The 21,215-nt window shown below is 57.1% G+C and overlaps 1 protein-coding gene across 1 annotated transcript in view; it reads left to right on the top strand.

Annotated features, from left to right (window-relative positions):
* The window catches only part of TMEM132E (transmembrane protein 132E), a 55,193-nt gene extending 34,188 nt beyond the window's left edge, over positions 1-21,005 (top strand). Inside the window, exons 2-9 of the mRNA XM_049114224.1 lie at positions 8,087-9,023; positions 10,648-10,794; positions 11,076-11,268; positions 12,188-12,331; positions 14,583-14,788; positions 16,487-16,775; positions 17,708-17,899; positions 18,858-21,005. Of these exons, the coding sequence (XP_048970181.1) occupies positions 8,087-9,023; positions 10,648-10,794; positions 11,076-11,268; positions 12,188-12,331; positions 14,583-14,788; positions 16,487-16,775; positions 17,708-17,899; positions 18,858-19,913 (3,164 nt within the window). The 3' untranslated portion in view covers positions 19,914-21,005. The remainder of the gene's footprint in view (positions 1-8,086; positions 9,024-10,647; positions 10,795-11,075; positions 11,269-12,187; positions 12,332-14,582; positions 14,789-16,486; positions 16,776-17,707; positions 17,900-18,857) is intronic.
* The last annotated feature ends 210 nt before the right edge of the window (positions 21,006-21,215 follow it).

Below are 21,215 nucleotides of genomic sequence, written 5' to 3'. Positions count from 1 at the left end.
GCATGAGTCTGTGTGGCTCCCCAACCACACAAAAGGTTCTTTCTTCCTTTTCTTTTTCTTTTTTCCCCCAATTTCCTTTAAAAAATCTTGGAATAGTTTCAAATACTTTCCTTCGTTTTTAATGACATTTATTGTTTTCTTTCTAATTTTACAAGCAATACATGTTCATTGCAGACAACTGGAAAATACATCAAAGCATAAAGTAAGAAATAACAATCACCCATAATCCCCACCCCCCAGATATAACTACCATTAGCATTTTGATGTCTTTCCTCCCAGTGTCTACATCTCTTTATGTAAAATTGGTATCATACCATACAGCGAGTTTTATATCCTTCTTTGTTTAATTCAAACTATCTTGTGAGCATTTTCCCATCTGAGTAAATTTTTTTTTGAAAACTAGATCTGTAATGGTTACACACATCCCTTCTTATGCATTTGCTTTTATTTAACCATACCCTGCTTTTGTACATTTAGGTGTTTCTAATTTTTTGCTAATAAACATAACATCACAGTGAATATCTTCTTACATAAATCTTTGAGCTGATGTGTATGCATGAGATTTCTAAAAGGGAGATCCTGGGGCAAGGAGCATGAACAGTGGCAAGTTCATGTGCTTTCTAGAAAATTGTCTAATGTACCCTCTGACAGTGAGTATGCAGATGCCCCATTTCTTAAAACCCTTGCTAATACTGATATCATTAATTTAAAACACAAAAACAGGGGCACCTGACTGGCTCGGTGGTTGAGTGTCTGCCTTTGGCTCAGGGCATGATCCCAGGGTCCTGGAATCGAGTCCTGCTTCAGGCTCCCTGCAGGAAGCCTGCTTCTCCCTCTACCTGTGTCTCTGCCTCTCTCTGTGTCTCTCATGAATAAAAAAAAAATAGCATCTTTTAAAAAAATAATGAAACACAAAAACAAAAAAACCCTCCTTAAGACAAGTTTTTCCCACTTTGGCACCCCGCTCCATGGTATCTGGTATATTGGTTGATGATTCCCGGTTTTGCTGATGGGGAAATGGGGCCTGAGACATGGCATGCTTGCCCCAGTAAGATCTACCCATTAGCCAAGGAAGAGCAGGACTGAAATCCGGGCACCCCTCCTCCTGACCAGAGCCCTCTTCCTGTCCTAGAGCTCTCCTGGGCCAGAGATGTTTTCCCCAAAGGCCCACCTCTGCTATGGGCCTAGAGGTTTGACCTGGGGGTGGGGTGGGGGTCACTGTGCAAAGCCCCTCCCTGGCCTCTTGATAGTGGACATGCAGACCATAGGACACTTGCCACCTGCAGCAACCATGTCTATTGCTGCCTCTCATTCATTCCTTCATCCATTCACCAATTTGGCACTTGTATGTGCCAGGCACTATTCTAGACTCTGGGTGTGTCATCATCCACTGTCAGCATTGCCAAACTATATCACACCAGTCACAACCTTCAGTGTCTCCCAACTTTTCGTGCTTTAGCACTGTGTTTTCCAAACTGTGATAACAGTGTCGGGGATGCTCTATAAACATACAGATCATCAGGTCTCTCCCCTGGAAATTTCGATTGTGTTAAGCCTGGGTCCACCCTTAGAGTCTCTTTACTCTTGTTTGCTCCTCCTGATTCTTACATTCTGGCAGGCTCAGGAGCAAATGCTAAAGGATCCCCGAACGCTGACATCTGGTGTGGCACTTGCACACACACACACACACACACACACATACACACACAAACAGGTGAGTAACCAAGCCCGCTCCCAGCACGGCCCAGCACCCTCGGGCCCTGCTGGCACACTCTGCTGTGTCCCTCAGTCTCAAACTCACCAAAGCTAATGACAATCTTTTTTTTCTGATTTGCCAGCGATTAGTTTTAATTTTGGGACAATTAGAGGTAGAAGCAGGAGGCATCTGATCTTGATTAGAAGCAGGGAGATGGCCAGAGGCACCCCCATCCCCAGCCTGCCTGGCTGTAGCCTCCATGGAGATTAATTTATATTTTCAATAGGTTTGCCGGGGAGGGGGCCGGGGCTGGCCTGTGTGCCTGGAGAGAAAGTGGAAGGTTTTGTGGGGGTGGCCAGAGAGGTCCCCACTGTGCTCCCAGACCCGAACAGCCAGCCTGAGATGAAACGGGAGGGCCTCTGTCCAGCCACTGTCCCCATGCAGGTGCCCAAGCCTTAGAAGATGGTAGAATTGAGATTCATGAAGCACCTCCTGTGTGCCACCCCTTACGTGTGCAAAGCTGACTGACCAAACCCAGCGTCTGCCCATATCCCAGCCCAGATGGAAAGGCAAAAGCAGAAACCAGTATGTGCCTGCTGGTGTTGGGAGTGGCCTGAGAGATCTCCGCACAGATGAAGGGGCACGGGGGTCAGCATCCTGCCTGTGGGGGGCATTCACAGAAGTGACTAATGAAACAGTTCAATAGCAATTTGCATGTCATGCTGACACCAGGGCCAAGCTCCAGATCCGTCAGATCCAAAGCTGGATGGAGCAAAGAAGCAGCAAAGCACCACCCAGGTGGCTGTGGTGAGAGGCATGAGGTCAGTGCTTCAGGAGGAGGCAGTGCCAGGGCTGGGCATGGAAGGATGAGTGGACCCCACACCCATGCCTTGTGCAAGTCTTTTCTTGGGTGCTAGTGGGTCCAGAGCCAGTGAAGCCTTTGTTCATGTCACGGTCTCTTTCTGGAACAAGAAAGGAAGGATGAAGGGCCACCACCTCTCAGCTGAGCATAACCCCGAAGTGGCCCGGGTCGATGCTCCCCGAGGAGCTGGGCAGATTCAGTGCCCAGGGAGGCTGGGGTGGGAGGATTCCAGGATGCTGGGAGTGCAGGCTGGAGCATCCACAGACACCCCATTCTTAGTTACCACACTGTAAAGAGCGGGGTGTGCCTTCTGGGGTTGTGGGAAGGAGCTGGCTCAGCTCAGCCGGGAAGGGTCACATGCTGGGTGTAGCATCAGGAAGGGGCTGGGAGGGCCTCAGCCGCCATCATCATCCCTGTACACAAAACCCACACCATCTCAGTCCACCTCCTTCCCCTGGTACCGTGTCTCCACTCTTGATTGGGGAAACTGAGGCCGTGAGCAGCACAAATAGCCAATCCCCCACGTTAGTCTGCTTGGGCTACCCTCACAAAGCACCACAGGCTGGAGGGCTGAAGCAACAGACACTTGCTTCTCAGTTCTGAAGGCTAGAAGTCCAAGGCGAGAGTGTCGGCAGGGTGGGTTTCTCCTGTCTGCTGCGGTCTCTCTCCTTGCCTTACAGATGGTTGCCTTCTCCCTGAGGCTTCCCGTGGCCTTCCCTCTGTGTGTCCGTGTCTTCATCCCCTCTGCGCGTAAGGACACCAGGGCCACCTGGTGGCTCAGGGGTTGAGCGTCTGCCTTTGGCTCAGGTTATGATCCCAGAGTCCCAGGATTTAGTCCCGCATCAGGCTCCCTGCATGGAGCCTGCTTCTCCCTCTGCCCGTGTCTCTGCCTTTCTTTCTGTGTCTCTCATGAATAAATAAAAATCTTAAAAAAAAAAAAAAAGTATAAGGCCACCAGTCGTATTGGATTGGGGTCCACCCTAATTACCTCATCTTACCCTCATCACCTCTTTGCAGACTCTTTCTCTCCAAACACAGCCACATTCTGAGGTCAGGTTTTTCACATATGAATCGGGGTGGGGGTCACAATTCAACTCATAACACCCATCATGCACCCGAGAGGCTGTGGAGAAGCCCTTCCTATGAGAAGGTGGCAGCAGGGCTGGGCCCAAATGCCTCAGGAGGCCCAAGGCTGGGTATGTGGTGGGGAGCCCAGCCTCTGCTGGGGGTGGGGGAGCCAAGGCCACTGAGGGGAAGACAGTGCAAAGCCTGGTCTGTAGGGTGAGTTGGGCCAGAACACAGGAGCAGGAAGGGGGGCCTGCAGGGCAAGTGCTCTGTGGAAACAAGGGGAGCGGGTTGAGGGGCGAAGCATGGCTGGGGTTCAGAGCCACATCTGCAGAGCTGCAGTGGGCTATCTGGTGTTGGGCCCGGTGGGCAGGTATGCACCAGCCCAGGGGAGCAGCTCCCCCTGTGTTGGGGGTCCTGGCTGTCATGTCCACCCCAGTGACACCCAGCACCTTTCCTCCACCCCTGGACCTGCCTAACCTCAGATCTGTGTAGTTCTTCCCCTCCCCCATCCACCCAGGAAAGGAGCTCTTTCCTGGAGCTCCTTCAGGAAACCTTCCAGCAGCTCCTCCTTCCCAGGGCCGGGCGGGTCCTGCTCCATCCCCAGATGCAGGCCAGCATACACGTTAGCACATGCACAGTGTGCACACGCCTTCCCCCAGAGCGTCCCTAAAAACCTGACCTGTCAGCCCACAACTCCACAGGTCTCAGCTTCCTCCCCTCCAGCTCCCACCTCCACAGAACACTTCCAGGGCCTCTCCCACATCCCGGGAGAAACTGAGGCCCAGAGAAATCAAGCAACTTCCTTTAGGCTCCGGAGTAAGTGAGCAGAAGAACAGAGGTTAGTGCCGGAAGCTCAGAAACACTTGCCTCCCTCACAGAGGAGGCCTCGGGGCCCCAGAGGATAAAATGACTCATGGTGGTGACTGGAGGGGGTGTCGTGTGTCACGATGACATAAATATAAAAATTGTAGCACCCTAATACTGTCTCTTTTGGCTTCCCTTTCTGAAAGCAAGCTGTTCCCTTAACATAAGTCACTCCCCCTTTCAGGAACTCAGACTCCTTGCCTGCAAGGCTGCTGCTCAGCGCCAGGAACCCTGCCCCTTAGCAGCCTCTTGGTCTCCCCTTGGATACTGCAGGAGAGGCACTCATACCCCACATGGCACCCCTGCCAGCGGTGGGCAGCTCATTCCCAGAATTCCACTCATTCATTCAAAATCTACTGAGGGCAGAGGGGCACGTGCAAACACAGTCTCCAGTCCTGTCCTCCCTGCCCCCCTGGGGCTACTGCCCATCTGCTGGCTCCTGCCCCTGCTGTGCCTCCTCCCAGGGGTCCAGATGGCCCTCCATGAGGTTGGGACAGTGAGAGGGCCAAAGGGAGCTAAGTGCCACTTAGCAGCCTCTGGAATCTCCTGGGGAAGGTAAGCAAGGCAGACCCAGGGGTGATGGTTTCTGCGGCCCCACCCTGTCCACCCCGGCCTGGACAGTGAGCACTTCCAGCTCCAACAGCTGCCCTTCTGTAACCCCAGTGAGACAAGCATGGTGGCCCCTCCCCATGTCGGCCTGGTGCCCGCAAACCCTGGACATACCAGCATGCAGAGCCACCCGCCGCCCCACTTGCCACCCCCTTGACCTCTTAACTGCTCTGGACATCGCCATGAGGGGGCCAACGTCACCATCTCAATTTTATTTATTTTATTTTTTTTAAGATTTATTTATTTATTCAGAGAGAGAGAAAGAGAGAGAGAGAGAGAGAGGCAGAGAAAGAAGCAGGCTCCATGCAGGAAGCCCGACGTGGGACTCGATCCCGGGACCCCAGGATCATGCCTTGGGCTGAAGGCAGGCGCCAAACCAATGCGCCACTGGGGCTCCCCACCATCTCAATTTTAGATGTGGGAACCAAGATCCAAAGTGGGAAGTGACTTGCCAAGCAAGTGTCACAGGGAGAAGAATCTTGAAATCTTTGTTTGCCTGCTTCCCGCTGCTTCCAAAGCAGTGGGTTGCTCTGGCTCAAGCTGTTACCCTGGACTCCAACATGGTATGACTTGGGCCAGCATCCCCACCATCTCCTCCTCCCTGATGGCAAGGGAACCTCAGGGACTCCAGGGGGAACTGTAAGGTAGCAGTTCCAGCCAGGAAGGCTCTCCCCATCTCTCTGGATATCTTCCTGTCCTCGTCTTGGACTTGGCTGTCCATCTGTCCCCCACCACTGGGAGCCAGCGTACCCTGCAGGACACAGAGTATCTAGTGAGGAAGGTGACCCAGGAACAGAGTTCTCCTGAGAATTGGAAGAAGCCATCTGGTGGTTAAAGCATGGGCAGCACCCCCATGGCCAGTTTCCCCAGCTGGTCCTAAGGGCCACTCAGAGAGAGCCCCCAAGTAGATGCCTAAGACCAGGTGCCACTCCTTCTAGAACAACTGACCCCAAGGGCCTATGCCCTGCCCCAGGCCAAATGCCTCTTTTTGGATGAGGAAATTTAACTACAGATTTTTCTAAAAATACGATGGAGACACCAGAGCCCTGGAGTCTCCAGAGCTGGGGATTTTTAGTTCATTCCTTTTAAGAGGAATTGGCTGCAAAGGTTTGTAGAACTGTCAAGGTTTCATCACCATCAGGTGATAAAATGATAAATATGCATAAGCTGCAAGTAACCACCATAGCGTTATTAGGAGTCTCCTCCTGGGGACACAGGTCTCCACAAATCACCTAGTGTAAATCAACCATGATTTGTCAAAGTCTTGCTCAGTGCACCGCCTCACAGATAACTAACTTCCAGACAAGACAGGATGAGAGGTCCCCTCAGAGAAGGAAAGTCCCGGGAATTGGGGAGTCATATCTTAGAGGGCTTCCTAGAGGAGGTGGCATTGGAGCTGGACCTCAGGGGCAGGTTCCTATGTGGATGCCTGTAGTTAGGAGAGACTTTGACTCAGAGGGCACAGCATGAGCAAAGGAGGGGAGATAAGGTAGTGTTGGCAAATGCTAAAGCCAGAAGTTGTCCAGTTATGCTGGCAGCAGGGACTTGGGAGGAGGAGTCCTAGGGAAAGGGGAACCTGAACCGCATTTTAGAGGACCCTGAGGACTCAGGCTCAAGGTTGAGTTTGAATTTTGTTTTGTAAGCAGAAGGGGGAGAGTCTCTCATAATACTTAACAGACATTGGCAGTGTGTCACACAATTTATGGTCTGCTTTCTTATTTGAATCTCGAAAACAGAACAATGACAGCGCAACATCCTTTTCAGAGCAGCACTATTATTATGATCCTGATTTTCAAGGTGAGGGAAGCGACAGGGGGGTCCATAGGAAGATCCAGAACTGTTTCTCAAACCTTGAACCCCCACATCGTGGTCCCTCCTACTCCTTGACAGTGTCCAACAGGAGTGAGCTGGCGGTGAGGGGCCCATTCGCGTCCAGGACAAACAAATCACTCTGCTGCTGTGGAGGGGAGGGGATGCCAAGGAAGTGGTTCAGGGGAGAGGGGAGACCCAGTCATGCCCTGTGACGTTGTCATAGCAACGGGATCCAGGCCAGAACTGGGGCAGGGTTCTGGGGACACAGCACAGAGTCAAGAGGTGGAATTGCAAGAATTTGGCAGGGTCCTGCAAGGATGTGGGCTGGGGACCAGAGATGTCAGTCCCAAGAAGGGTTTGTGAGACTGTGGGGTGGGTCAAATTCCTTGCATGCATAGTGCAAGGGGGGAGGGAGCAGGGCGCTGGGGGGGGGGGATTCTTTGTATGCATAGTGCAGGGAGGGGAGGGAGCAGAGCGCTGTGTGGGGGGGGGATGGGATAGGTACAGATCTCTGCACCATCTGAGGCAGCCGGAGAAGGAACTGGCTTGGCTTTGAGGGTCAGGTGGCCCCGGGGTTCGAATCTCATTGCTGGCCGCCCGTCACTCACATGACTTGGGTAAATTGCTTAAGCACTCTGCGCCTTTACCTGTAAGATGTAAGGAATCGGCTCTCAAAAAAAGAGAAATTGATAGAAAATGGATTGAATCCATGGCGATGGCAGCCGGCCTAGCTGGGAGGATCCATCTGAGGATCAAACAAGCTAATGCTCGCGGAGCAAGCTGTAATGGCACGAGTCTGTGTACTCTGAGCCCTTTCCGCACACTACTTGGTAAATCTTCATGACCGCACTTGGAGGCAGAAACCCCACTTTATCCTCATTTTACAGATGAGGGTGCAGGGCGGTGGTGGTGGGAGGGGGGGTAAGACTCCTTAGAGCCTCAGTGCTTTGCGTTGGTATCAGCTCTGCCCCCCACCCCAGCACCGGTGGGCGCCTAACCCTAACCCTAACCCTAACCCAAAAGAGGCAATGGTGAGGGCAGTTGGCACCCCAGCACCGGTGGGCGCGGGGCAGAGCTTGGGGCGGTTGCCCTCTGCGGGGCGGGGGCTGGGGTGCCCTGCCGTTCCAGCACAGCCCCTGCTGACCCCGCCGGGCTCTCGCTCTGTCTGTCCCCAGCCTCGGGCCGCTCGCACCCGGCCAGCCCCAGCCCCCCGGGGCCGCAGGCCAGCCCGGTGCTGCCGGTCAGCTACCGCCTGTCGCGCACCCGGCTGGCCTTCTTCCTGCGGGACGCGCGGCCCCCGCCGCCCGCCGCCGCCAACGGCTCCCTGCAGCGCTCCGAGCCCTTCGTGGTGTTCCAGACCAAGGAGCTGCCCGTCCTCAACGTGTCCCTGGGGCCGTTCAGCACCAGCCAGGTGGTGGGCCGGGAGCTGCTGCAGCCGTCCAGCACGCTGGACATCCCCGAGCGCCTGACCGTCAACTGGAAGGTGCGCGCCTTCATCGTCCGCGCCCGCGTGCCCGCCTCGCAGCCCGTGGCCCAGGTGCTCTTCTACGTGGCCGGCCGCGACTGGGACGACTTCGGCGTCACCGAGCGGCTGCCCTGTGTCCGCCTGCACGCCTTCCGGGACGCCCGCGAGGTCAAGAGCTCCTGCCGCCTGGCCGGGGGCCTGGCCACCTGCCTGGTGCGGGCCGAGCTGCCCCTGGCCTGGTTCGGGCCCCCGGCCCCCGCCGCGCCGCCCGCCGCCCGCCGCAAGCCTCCGGACGCGCTGGAGCCCGAGGCGGCGGGGGAGAGTCAGCAGGCGGAGCTCTACTACACCCTCCACGCCCCCGACGCCTCGGGCGGCTGCGGGGGCGGCCGGCGGGGGGCCGGGCCGGGGGCGGGCGCCCGCGCCGAGAGCCCCACCCAGCACCCCCTGCTGCGCATCGGGAGCATCAGCCTGTTCCGCCCGCCCCCCAGGAGGACTCTGCAGGAGCACCGGCTGGACAGCAACCTCATGATCCGCTTGCCTGATCGGCCCCTCAAGCCTGGGGAAGTGCTCAGCATCCTCCTCTACCTGGCCCCCAACTCCTCCTCTCCCTCCGGCCCCGGCCCCAGCGTGGAGCATTTCACACTCAGGTGGGGGGCTTGTGGGTCGAGGTCGAGGGCGCTGCCTTTCTGTCCAAGGTCAAATGCATAGCACGGCCCCGCTAGGGGTGTCCCCACACCTGCCTGGCCAGCCTCCTAATCATCACTTGAGCAACCTCAGGAAGACACCGTACTCACTAGGTTCTGCCCGACCTCTGTAGCTCACAGAGATGGCCAAGGAAGCCCCGGGGGCTGGCGCAGCGGTTTAGCGCCGCCTTCCACCCAGGGCTTGATCCTGGGGACCCGGGATGGAGACCCGCCTCCGGCTCCCTGCATGGGGCCTGCTTCTCCCTCTGCCTGTTTCTCTCTCTCTCTCTCTCTCTCTCTAATAAATAAATAAATAAATAATCTTAAAAAGAGAAAAAAAGAAAAAGAAATGGCCAAGGAGAAGGGTCAGTTTTCATGAGCATAGGTATCAAGAATGACAGAATGGGGATGGAAGGGCCCTAGACGTTAGCTGGCACAACTCTCCCATTTCACAGATGAGGAAACCCAGATCAAAGAGAAGATATGGAGATCAGAGAGCAGCCCATTGGCTAGGAGCCAAAAGATGAGCAGGAGTCTGTCCATGTGTCAGGACGTTTGCCCCATCCTGGAGTTGGGAGGAAAAAAATTCTCAGGTGTCCCAGCCTTGTCTACACCCTGAACAGGATACAGTTCACAAATTCAGAAATGCCTTAAGTCGTCTCAAAGGCCCCACCAAAACATTCCCCTTACCCCCGGCATTATGCAGAGGACCCAAAACATCACCATTAGCCTCCAATTTCTTTGAGTTAAGTATTGCCCTCTCTCCTGAGTGTACCACCTTAAAGTTCAGATATTCCTGGAAGAGATAAGACCTGACTCAATGATTGATATCTGAATGTGAATATGACTTAAATCAGTCATCACAGATCTTGGGCTACATTAATAGGAGAAGAGCATGTAAACTTAAGGAAGTGGTCACCGTTCTGCTTTAGTCAGGATGAGAGCACAGCTGAAGTGTTGTATAGGCTGCAGTGCCTGTGTGTTCAGTGTCCAGAGGAGAGGGACTAGTCTTACTTGCAAGGGTTGAACCCTAGTTGCAAGGGCTGACCTGAAACTGTGGCAAAAAGTAACAACTGGAGAAACTAGAGATTTTAGGCCTGTACAAAGAGAGGACTCAGGGAACACCTGCTCCCTTCCTACTGTCTGAAGAACTCTTACAATTGAGATGAAGGACAGCTGTTCTCTCCTTCCCCAGCAGAACCCATGACATTTCAGCTAAATATAGGAATGGGGCTTCTGGAAAAAAAAAAAAAAAGGAAAGGGGCTTCTGGTCCTTAGGGGCTTTCTGAGAATAGAATGGGATGTATGCAGTAGTGAGTCCCCTGTCATTGAGGTACGCAAGTAGAGCTTTGATAAAACTTGGCAGAGAGATATGGTAGAAGCAAGTGTAGCCTCCACTAAGGGTCAGAGATTTCAGCTACATGATACCAGATTCCCCAGGTTCATCTCAAGCACTAGGTCTAAAACTTGGGGTGATTCACTCACCCGTTCCCCCTACTCTTAGCCTCAGCCCAGGGGGGTGGCCAGGCGGGCAACCACTGGGCCCTAGGCTGACCTTCTCCCTCCTCTTCCTCCCATTTTGTCCCAGGGTGAAGGCCAAGAAGGGTGTGACCCTTCTGGGCACCAAGTCACGGAGTGGCCAGTGGCACGTGACCTCGGAGCTGCTGACCGGGGCAAAGCATTCGACAGCCACCGTGGATGTGGCCTGGGCCCAGGGCACTCCCCTGCCCCCCTGGTAAGCCGAGGTGGCACCTCTGTCCACCTTGTTGCAGGACAGCAACTAGAAGGGGTGGGGGGGTTTCATGATGGAGGAGGCCAGGCTGGCAGAAGGGCTGGGGCTCAGATTGTGGGGACTCTGAGGTCCAGGTTGGGGCACCTCGGGTGGCTGGAGAAGCCTCAAAAGGCCCCAGTAGGCAGGCTGCCAAGGAGGGCTGGGGTCCCCACCAGGGATTTCAGGGCTCCTGAGATACTCCCTGCCCTTCCTCCTGGGCTCTGCGTCCTGCCCCGACCCTGCAGGGAAGGCCAGGGGCCCCTGGAGATCCTGCAGCTGGACTTTGAGATGGAGAACTTTACCAGCCAGTCGGTCAAGCGGAGGATCATGTGGCACATTGACTACCGCGGCCACAGCGCCCTGCCTGACCTGGAGCGGGCGGTCACAGAGCTGACCGTCATCCAGCGGGATGTACAAGCCATCCTGCCCCTAGCCATGGTGAGCAGGAGAGGCGACTGGGTCAGTGGGTGCATATGTCTGTCGTAGGTGCATGTGTGTGACAGGCATGTGCCCAGCTGTGCATGTGTATGGATCAGTGCATGCGCCCAAGTGCATGAGTGCCTCCTGCACCCAGGTGTGCCTTTGGGTATAGGTGTGTGTGCGTGAGTGTGTGGAGGCAGGCGGTACTCTGTGCCTGGGCTGGAGTAGGACAGCAGATGCTCAGGAGGACAGAGATGGGAGAAGTCACCCATGGAAAGGCCACTCAGAGGAGTTTCTTGGAGGAGGTGACCATGCAGTTGAATCCTGAAGGATGCGCTTGGAAGGAAGGGCTCATAGAATCAGAGAAGGTGAGGAGGGTGCTCTAGGCAGGGGATCACATGGGCAAAGCTGTGGCGATGGCAATGTGAGTAGTTTGGTCTAAGGTGCACTGGATTTAGGAAGAGTGCCTAGGGGCAGGGGGTGGTAAGGCTGGAATGATCTTCTGTGAACAGCCCCAGGGTGCCTGGAATGTCAGGCAAACATGAGACCATCCCAGGGCACCTCACATGGCCAGAGGGACTTTGGGCCAGGCCAGGGGCACCTGGAATGGCCAGGCAGATGTGCTGTATGTGACTCTGTGAGTGCTGAGGGGCCTGCGAGGTGTCGAGAGAAGATGATGGGGCACTGGGGCAGGGCTGTTTCCTCGCAGCCGACTGAGGTAGAGGCAGAAGCCTACAGGAGGCCGAGCAAGCACAGCATCTGAGATGAGTGAAACTGGGCGGATGCACCTGTCTGCACATGAGTGCAGGTGTCCCCGGGGGGAAGGCCGTTCACCTGAGGGGTAGGGCAGCCAGGAGCCCAGGCCTCGGCTGCTGTGTCCGGGGAGAGCGGAGGACCACCAGCACCCCAGCTCAGCAGGGCCCCACCCTCCCTGCAGGACACGGAGATTATCAACACTGCTATCCTGACTGGCAGGACGGTGGCCATCCCTGTCAAGGTCATCGCCATCGAGGTGACTGGCCTCGTCCTAGATGTCTCTGCCTTGGTGGAATGCGAATCTGACAATGAGGACATCATCAAGGTGGGCTTCCTGGAGACAGGGACCCTGGGAAGAAGGCCTCAGACCTTCAGGGGTGGGGGGAACCCCAAGCCAGAGGGGAATTCGCATCCCAGGCAGCTCCCTGTGGTAAGCAGGAAGAGAACAAATTGTGTGTGTGTGTGGGGGGGGGGCGGTGGATAGAATAAGCTTCAGGCATCCTGCAGCTAGCCTAGGTGGCGTGAGGAGAAGCCCCAGGTACTGCTGGTCCTGGAGGGCTTCCTGCAGGAACATGAGACCCTTAGGCAGGCACTGGGGAGAAGGCAGTGTTGACAGCCTGAGCTCAATCCAATGCAGCAAGTGATTATTGAGCCCCTGCCTGGAAAGACACCAGGCAAGGCAACATGGGTGGAGAGGGGGCCCCTCAAGGACATGCTCTGACCCTAGCTGCTGGTGCCCAAATGGAGGAGATTCCACTCAGAGAGGAAACCCCAGAAGCATGTGATTGGGCCAGTCATGAAGATCGTATAAGGAAGGACCTGCTCAGGGCACACACACCCCAAATCCACCAACTCCTGAAGGTCCCTCCTAGATCTCCTCCCCAGAGACCCCCTCTGGGCCCCAGGTCCTCATGGCCCAACAAACAGGACATCAGTGTGACTCAAATGACCCAGTTTGCCCCCACCCCAGGAGGGCCTCCAGAATTGCCCCTTTGGGTAGTGGGGTGGGTGGTGATGCAGGAGTGTGGCAGCCCTGGTGTCGGTGTGGTGGGTGAGCTGTTTATCAGGCCGGCCTCCAGCAGGTGCCAAAATCAGATGATCAGACAAGGGAATCTGTTCCCTATGCCTGTAAATAGCTCAGCCTGAAGGAGAGCAGGAGGAATGGGCCGTGGGTGTCCTTCTCCCTCTAGCTGGGGCTAGCCTGGAGTGTGCACGCTCTCTCTCTCTCCACACTCTGCCCCAGATCCCTCCAGGTCCTGGGAGCTGGAGCCTCGCCTCATCCACCCCCCACCCAGGAAGAATGCCCCCCACGTGAGCCAGAGCAGATGGCTTGGTACCACACCCCCATCGGCCCCTGGGGCTTTCCAGGGCTGGCAGGCTGGGACAGGAAAAAAAATGGACCTGCTCTCAAACACCCTCATCCAGCACCGGCCTCTGCCCCCCAGGCTCCCCCCATCCCGGCCACAGAGTGGACCAGAACAAAGTCTCGACTGCTTAGATACCAAAGGGAATTTGCAAAGATCCTAACTAGAATTTGTTTCCATTCTCAATGAAATGCACTCAGGTTCTTTATGGAGTTTGCCAACACTCTGAATGGAATTTGCCAGCCTTCAGATAGAATTCTCTGCCTTCTGAAGTGGGAAATGAGCATTTCTGGCAGGGCTGCTGCCCCACGTCCTACCATCCCCATCTGAGAAGATTAAGGGGACTAGCAGGAGTTTGGGAACAGCTAGGGGATCAACAGAGATGAGCCACAGCCCGGGCACCCTCCCTGCTCCCTACCAGAGCCTGCAGAATGTCAGAAGCCCGCCAGCTGCGTGATTAGACCCTCCCAATGCGAGGGTGTGCACCCATGGGCATGTACCAACAGGAACACCTAAATGCACTGCACACGAGATTCAGTCCTGAGTGTGCCAGGTCCATACTGGACATACTTGACGGATACACCCACTTACATCTGTCCTGAGTACTGGCCCAGGTATCCACCAAGATGTGTTCAGCAAGCACGTGCCCATCCCAGGAAACTTTAGGAACATAAGTTGGTGTCTCAGTGGGCATTTATAAAAGCTGCACCCACTGGTGGCCACCATCCACCAGTCTGTCCTGGTTTTTCCTCTCCCCATCCCCCACCTCCACCCCCTGGCCAGAAGGGTCCCCTCACCTGAAATGAAGCAGCTGCTTATTTTCCTGGGGCCACAGGGCCAGATGGGCCACGGAAGAGTCATGGGTTCAGGACGTGCCCCTCTGTACTACAGAGGACCCTACCGAAAGACACCTATGCCAGAGCATAGGCAGTCACGCTGGGAAGGGGAGCCAGCCTGGGGGATGTGGTCTGGCACACCAGAAGCAGCCTCGGGTAAGAGCAGGTGCATGCTGGCTCCCTGCCAGGGAGCAAAACGTCCCCTCATAGCCACTGGGAGATGATCTGTGAAGAAATAATGGGAACAGAGACACCCGAAGTGGACACCTCCCAGAGGAAGTAAATTTGGTGCCTTCCCCCACCTTGTTCCTCCTTGTCAGCCCACAGGATGCCCTGTAGGCAAGACATGCCAACCAACCTCCCTTCCCATCCCCAGGTATCCAGCAGCTGCGACTACGTGTTTGTGAGTGGAAAGGAGTCTCGTGGGTCCATGAACGCCAGGGTCACCTTCCGCTATGACATCCTCAATGCCCCTCTGGAAATGACAGTCTGGGTCCCCAAGCTGCCCCTGCACATCGAACTCTCGGATGCACGCCTCAGCCAAGTGAAGGGCTGGAGGGTACCTATCCTGCCCGACCGGAGGTACAGCCCTTCCTCAGGATACTCACAGGTGGACACAGCCCTGGCACATAGTCTGGTCCGCATATGTGTATAAGGCCCTAGGTATACACCTGCAGGTCGGTTATGCAGTCAGCACACTTTTATTGAGCAACTACTGTGTGCCAGACACTGATGGGTGCTTGAGACATGGGTGGGTGTGGTAGCTGGTGCCTGACCCAGCCAAGCTCTGGATCCAGCAGAAACTGTCCTGTACATGCCACAGGACATGGTGGACACGTGTGTGCAGGAGATCAAGTGGCACATAGGAGAGAACCACCTCCCCTCCAAGACAAGCCAAGACAGGCTTCCTGGAAGTGGTGACTCCTGACCAAGTCTTCAAGAATGGGTAGAAAGGAATTGGCTGGGGAGACAGAGTGAGAGAGTAGCCAGGCCACAGACAAGATGGAGCAGACACAGCAGTGCAGGAGCACACACACCCAGACACATGTACTCGGCCTGTGCATAGCAGGGGTACACTCGTGAGCCCATCAGCCCAGGCGTACAGCGACTCACACAAGCCTCCCTGGCTGGGGGGCACCTTACACCCCTGACTGTGCATCTCTGGGGCATGTACTTCACACACCCCTCATTGCTGCTGGAGAGAAAAGTCAGAGAGAGGAAGAGAGGTGGGCAACTAAGAGAGGAGGGGCTGGGCCGGAGGAGAAGCAGGCGGCCAAGGGAGAGCTGGGCGCAGTCCATTCTATAGAGTTTAGGAACAGCCAGGCCATGTAGATCAGAGCCTCTCAGACTTGAAAGTGCATAAGAATCATCTGAGGAGCCTGTTAAAGTGCAGATTCTGATCCAGTGGGTCTGGGAGGGGGCCTGTGATTCTGCACTGGGACTAGCTCGGGGAGGACCAGCTTTGAGTAACAAGGGCGCAGTGACCTCTGAAGCCAGACATCCTGGGTTTCAATCTTGACTGCTGTTTACTAGCTGGGCAACCTTAGACGACCTACACAGCCTCTCTGTGCCCCTGTTCCTTCAACTGCAAAGTGGGCACGTTAATACTTACCTCAGCGTGGTTGTGAGGATGCGGTAACACATCACCTGCGAGCCCTCTGTGAAGGGATGTTCTGGGTGCTCCATCCTTCTACAAGCAGGAGCAAAGCACTAGCCACGTCCTTGACACACTCTCTCTCTAGAGCATGCTTTCCTGACTGTGGATCTCCTAGTTTTAGCATCTTTGGCAGTCTGGATAGGCCAAATTTCCCAAGTCATCAAGTCCTGGCTCCCCTGCGCTTACCAGTGCTTGCCTCAGTTTACCTCTCTCCACTGAGGTTTTGCGATAAGCAGGAGGAACCCAGGCCACCAAGCGTTCTGGCCCTCCGTAACAGGGAGCGCCTTTGCTCCAGTTTAGAGCCCAAAACAAGGCCGCGCGCAGGCTTAGCACTGAAAAAGAGCCCCTGCCAGCCTTCAGCACCACCTATTCCCAGGCCTGGGTGGAGTCCCGCAGAGGCCGAGAGGGAGGGTCCAGAAAATACCTTCCTAGGAAAGTGAGGACTGGGGCCTCCTGGCTCCAAGCTTGGCAGAGACAGAAGGAGTGGGGCAGGGGGGAGGCTCTCAGGGAGCAGGGAAGGAGCCAGCGGGGCACGGGGCAGACAGTGACTTGTGCAGTTCAGAGGCAGGTGAGGAGTCCTGACCACCCCCGCCTCCCCCACTCCACTCCACCTCCCACCCCAGGTCGGCCCGGGAGAGCGAGGATGAGGATGAGGAGGAAGAGGAGCGACGCCAGAGCATGAGCCGCGGCTGCACCCTGCAGTACCAGCATGCCACCCTACAGGTCTTCACCCAGTTCCACACGACATCGTCCGAGGGCACCGACCAGGTGGTCACCATGCTGGGCCCGGACTGGCTGGTGGAGGTCACCGACCTGGTCAGCGACTTTATGCGGGTGGGTGACCCCCGAGTGGCACGCATGGTGGACAGCAGCACGCTGGCGGGCCTGGAGCCCGGCACCACCCCCTTCAAGGTAGGCACGGGACCCTGCCAGTAGCCTTGGTTACCTGTGGGCAGAGAACAGGAACGTTCCTGGGACAGGATTCCTAGGGCCTCAGCCTCCTGGGTCAACCCCAGCAGGCCCCCAAAACAACACACTCTTCCTCCTCCCCCACCCTCTCCCTTCCTGAAATCCCGACATCAGAGGTGATCACCTTCCACTTCCCCTTGGTGAACAGGCAAACCCTGTCAACCTTTACCACCTCTGTATGGCTCAGGGCGCGTCCCTGAGAGCACGCGTGGGTGAGGAGAGGGGGCAGGAGAGGGAATCCGGGCACCTAGGAACTCAACTCTGACCCTCCTTCTCTACAACTGGGTTGAAATCATCCCCTAAGAGATTGTCAATTGTGTGACGGTTGGCTAGGATCTACCTGCAGATGTGTTTATCTGTAAAGCAACTGATCCGACATTGAAACATGGGGAGCTGTCTCAGTTTTAAAAAAAAATCTAGATTTCTCGTTTTGCAAAACATGCATCTGGCAACACTGGGCCCACAGTCCCACGCGGCAATCATTGGCTGGAGTCAATACTGGTGCCCTCCCTGCATGAGGACGAGTTCTCCTCTGCCACGACCCCACCACTCCCTTTTGTGTCTCTGACGTTGAGGCCAAACATCCGTTGCTATTTATCACTATGTGGGGCTACTGTGTACCTTAAAATCTGCCCACCTCTCTCATCCGTGTTCCTGCCTGGCTCTCGTGAGCCCCTGAAACTCACCTGGCCTCTGGATCCTGGTTTCCAGGTACAGCCCTAAGGCAGAGCCCGAGAGTCCTGCCTCCCAGCCTGCCCCCACTTCCCCCCGGTTCCAGGTGTCTTTTCCAGCAGCACTCGGACTCCTCCTTGGCTGGGAATCCTGGCAGTGCTGCCCTCCTGGCCTTTGCCCACCTCTGTCCCACTCTGCCTCAGGTGGTGTCTCCACTGACGGAGTCTGTGCTCGGGGAAACGCTGCTAACGGTGACGGAGGAGAAAGTCAGCATCACACAGCTGCAGGCCCAGGTGGTAGCCAGCCTGGCCCTCTCCCTGCGGCCCAGCCCAGGGAGCAGCCACACCATCCTGGCCACCACAGCTGCCCAACAGACCCTCAGCTTCCTCAAGCAGGTAACCAGATGCCCAGCTTGCCAACCTGGGGGCTTGGGGTGTGGAAGGAAGAAGGGGACTCGAGCTTGTCCCTCTGCCATGAGGCCCCTAGATTAGGGCTTTAATGGGAGATCCATCTACCGTGGTGCCCTTCACACCTGGCCCACCCCATTCCCCTGCCATCTGCACAGGGAGGCTGGCCAAGGTCTCGCTCCTTGCATCTGCCACCCCGAGATGTTCCTGCTGAGGGTTCCCCCTTCTGGATTCTCAGAAAGCCCATCACCATCTCTGCCCACCCCCCCGCCCAGGAATTACCCTCACCCATCTCTGGAGCCCCAACTACAGCCTTCCCCCCACCCCCGACACAACGGGACACAGGCTACAGGACAGCGGTGGAGAGGTGACGGGCAGGAGCACAGGGAGCAAGAAGGCAGGTGTCGAGCACTGACCCAAGAATCCCCTGCCCCTAACTTGCTCCATGATCCCAGGCCAGTCCCTCCTCTCGGGGCCCTGCTTCCTCATCTGCAGGGAGGGCAATTCTCAGAATGTTTTAACGGAGGAGAAGGCTTGGATGGGGTATGGGTTCTCCTCAACCTCCACATGTTTAATGAGGATGATCCCCAGGTCAGGCATGGAGATAATGGGGTTACTCCTGCAGCAAAACGGACTCGAGGTAGGCCGTAAGGCAGGATATACGTTTCAGCTCATCAAGGGGAGACAGGGACCTGCAAGGTGCAGTATGAGGCCATAATGTGCCCCTTACCCTGCCCCAGCCTCCAGAGGAGGACTTCCTGCTCCCACAGCTGTCTCTAAGCACCTGCCACCTGCTGGGCAAGGTTCCAGTGCTAGGAATTCAGCAGGGGGCCAGATTATCGCAGCGTCTGTCCTCACAGAGCTTGGCATCTGCGCAGCATGTAGCAGTGAAGCCAGCCAGGAGTAGCTCTCTAACCCCTGTCCCCTTCTCCTCCTCCTCCTCCAGGAAGCCCTCCTGAGCCTCTGGCTCTCCTACAGCGATGGCACCACAGCCCCACTCTCCCTCTACAGCCCCCGGGACTACGGGCTGCTGGTGAGCAGCCTGGACGAGCGGGTGGCCACGGTGACCCAGGACCGGGCCTTTCCGCTGGTGGTGGCGGAGGCCGAGGGGGCCGGGGAACTGCTTCGCGCAGAGCTCACCATCGCCGAGACCTGCCAGAAAACCAAGCGCAAGAGCGTGCTGGCCACGACGCCCGTGGGCCTGCGGGTGCACTTTGGGCGGGATGAGGAGGACCCCACTTATGACTACCCGGGGCCCAGCCAGCCGGGCCCCGGCGGGGGCGAGGACGAGGCCCGGGGCGCCGGCCCACCCGGCACTGGGGTGCCTGCAGCCGAGGCCCCAGGCCCGGGCACCGCCAGCCCCGCGGTGCCGCCCACGGAAGACTTCCTGCCGCTGCCCACCGGCTTCCTGCAGATGCCCCGCGGGCTGACGGACCTGGAGATCGGCATGTACGCGCTGCTGGGCGTCTTCTGCCTCGCTATCCTCGTCTTCCTCATCAACTGCATCGTTTTCGTGCTGCGCTACCGGCACAAGCGCATCCCGCCCGAGGGCCAGACCAGCATGGACCACTCTCACCACTGGGTGTTCCTGGGCAACGGGCAGCCGCTGCGGGTGCAGGGGGAGCTGTCGCCGCCCGCTGGCAACCCGCTGGAGACGGTGCCCGCCTGCTGCCACGGCGACCACCACAGCAGCGGCAGCTCACAGACCAGCGTGCAGAGCCAGGTGCACGGGCGGGGCGACGGCTCCTCGGGCGGCTCGGCCCGGGACCAGGCCGAGGACCCTGCCAGCTCACCCACCTCCAAGCGCAAGCGGGTCAAGTTTACCACCTTCACCACGCTGCCCACGGAGGAGCTGGCCTATGACTCGGTGCCTGCCGGGGAAGACGATGAGGAGGACGAAGAGGACCTGGGTTGGGGCTGCCCAGATGTGGCAGGCAGCACGCGGCCCACTGCGCCCCCGGACCTGCACAATTATATGCGCAGAATCAAAGAGATGGCATAGAGGCGCCGTCCCCCCGGGGGGTGGGCTGTGTGTGGGACACAGCTGGGACCCCCGCTCACACTGATGCAGGCCGGCTGAAGTGGATTTTGTACTCCCTGCCCCTGCAGCTTCGCTCTGTGCTGGGTGGCCGTGGCCGCCTACCCCACGCGGTCCTTCCTGCCACCTCACCCCGTACCCGATGCTGCCCCCGAAGGCGGACGGCTCCTTCCTCAGGAGCTTGCTAGGACGAAAGCGATCCCAGGCCTTGTTCTACCCTTTCTGAACCTCCTCCAATCTTAGATGACCCCCGGCCCCAAAAGTGAGGCGTGGAGGCCAAGCTTGGGGTGAGGGGGGCCCACACTGTGCCCCTGCCCCCCATGTCCCCTGTCTTCCCCCTGTGTGGGGGAGCTTCTGGGGGGGTCTTGTGTCACAAGCTGCACAAAGACTTTTCTCAAACCACTATTCAGGGATTTCTGTCCTTCAGGGTGGGGAGGCGGCGGCTGCCTACCCTGCTGAGGATCTTGCTGTGGACAAAATATTGGGGGATGAGGAGACACTTGTAGCATCTGCTGGCTTCCAGGTGCCCCCCAGTCCCGTCCCAGGACCTGGGAGCTGGCCCTACAGAGAGGTCTTGTTTGGGCCTAGGCAGGCACCTTCCTGAGATCTCAGGACTCCCTCCTCTGTCCCCATGGGCTGTGGGCAAGGGCCTAAATGGGGAGGAGCCCTGGGCTGGCCCCTAGCAAGCCAAGCCCCAACACTGTGGTCTGGGCGGCCCAGGGAGACCCCATCCCCCTGCTGAGCCCACAGTGAGGACAACACTACGCGCCTTAGAGGCCCCTCCTGCTCTGCTGACCACTCCTTCCTCTCTGCAGGGGCAGCCACCCATCCCCCCCAGGGAGCAGAATCTGGTGGGAGGGGGGAGAGGGCACCAGGGGATGCTGTGGAGGACCTGGGGATGGGCAAAGACAGCAGGGAGCCGGGCATCTCCCCTACCGCTCCCAGCCCACAGCCCACTTCTCTCTTGGGTTCTACCCACCACTGTGTCAGATTTTCTTAAATAAATGGGGGTGACCAGATGGGGCCGGAGCAGCCGCCCCCAGAGAACAGAAAGTACATGGTGCCTGGCTCTGTGTCTCGTCCTTGTGCGTGCACGCGCACGCTCATGCACACTGTGGGCACACTAAATGACATGAGATCACAACACGGCTGAACCAGGCTGCAGGCCTGCTGCTCCTCTAACATCCACATCCCTTTGGACCCTCTGGTGCTGAGGGGCCACCCGCATCAGGAGAGGACGGATTCGCTGACCCGGAAATGTGACCT

Source organism: Canis lupus, chromosome 9, assembly GCF_003254725.2.
Source record: "Canis lupus dingo isolate Sandy chromosome 9, ASM325472v2, whole genome shotgun sequence".
In the NCBI taxonomy this organism is placed as follows: Eukaryota; Metazoa; Chordata; class Mammalia; order Carnivora; family Canidae; genus Canis; species Canis lupus.
This window is presented reverse-complemented; position numbering and strand designations above follow the sequence as displayed.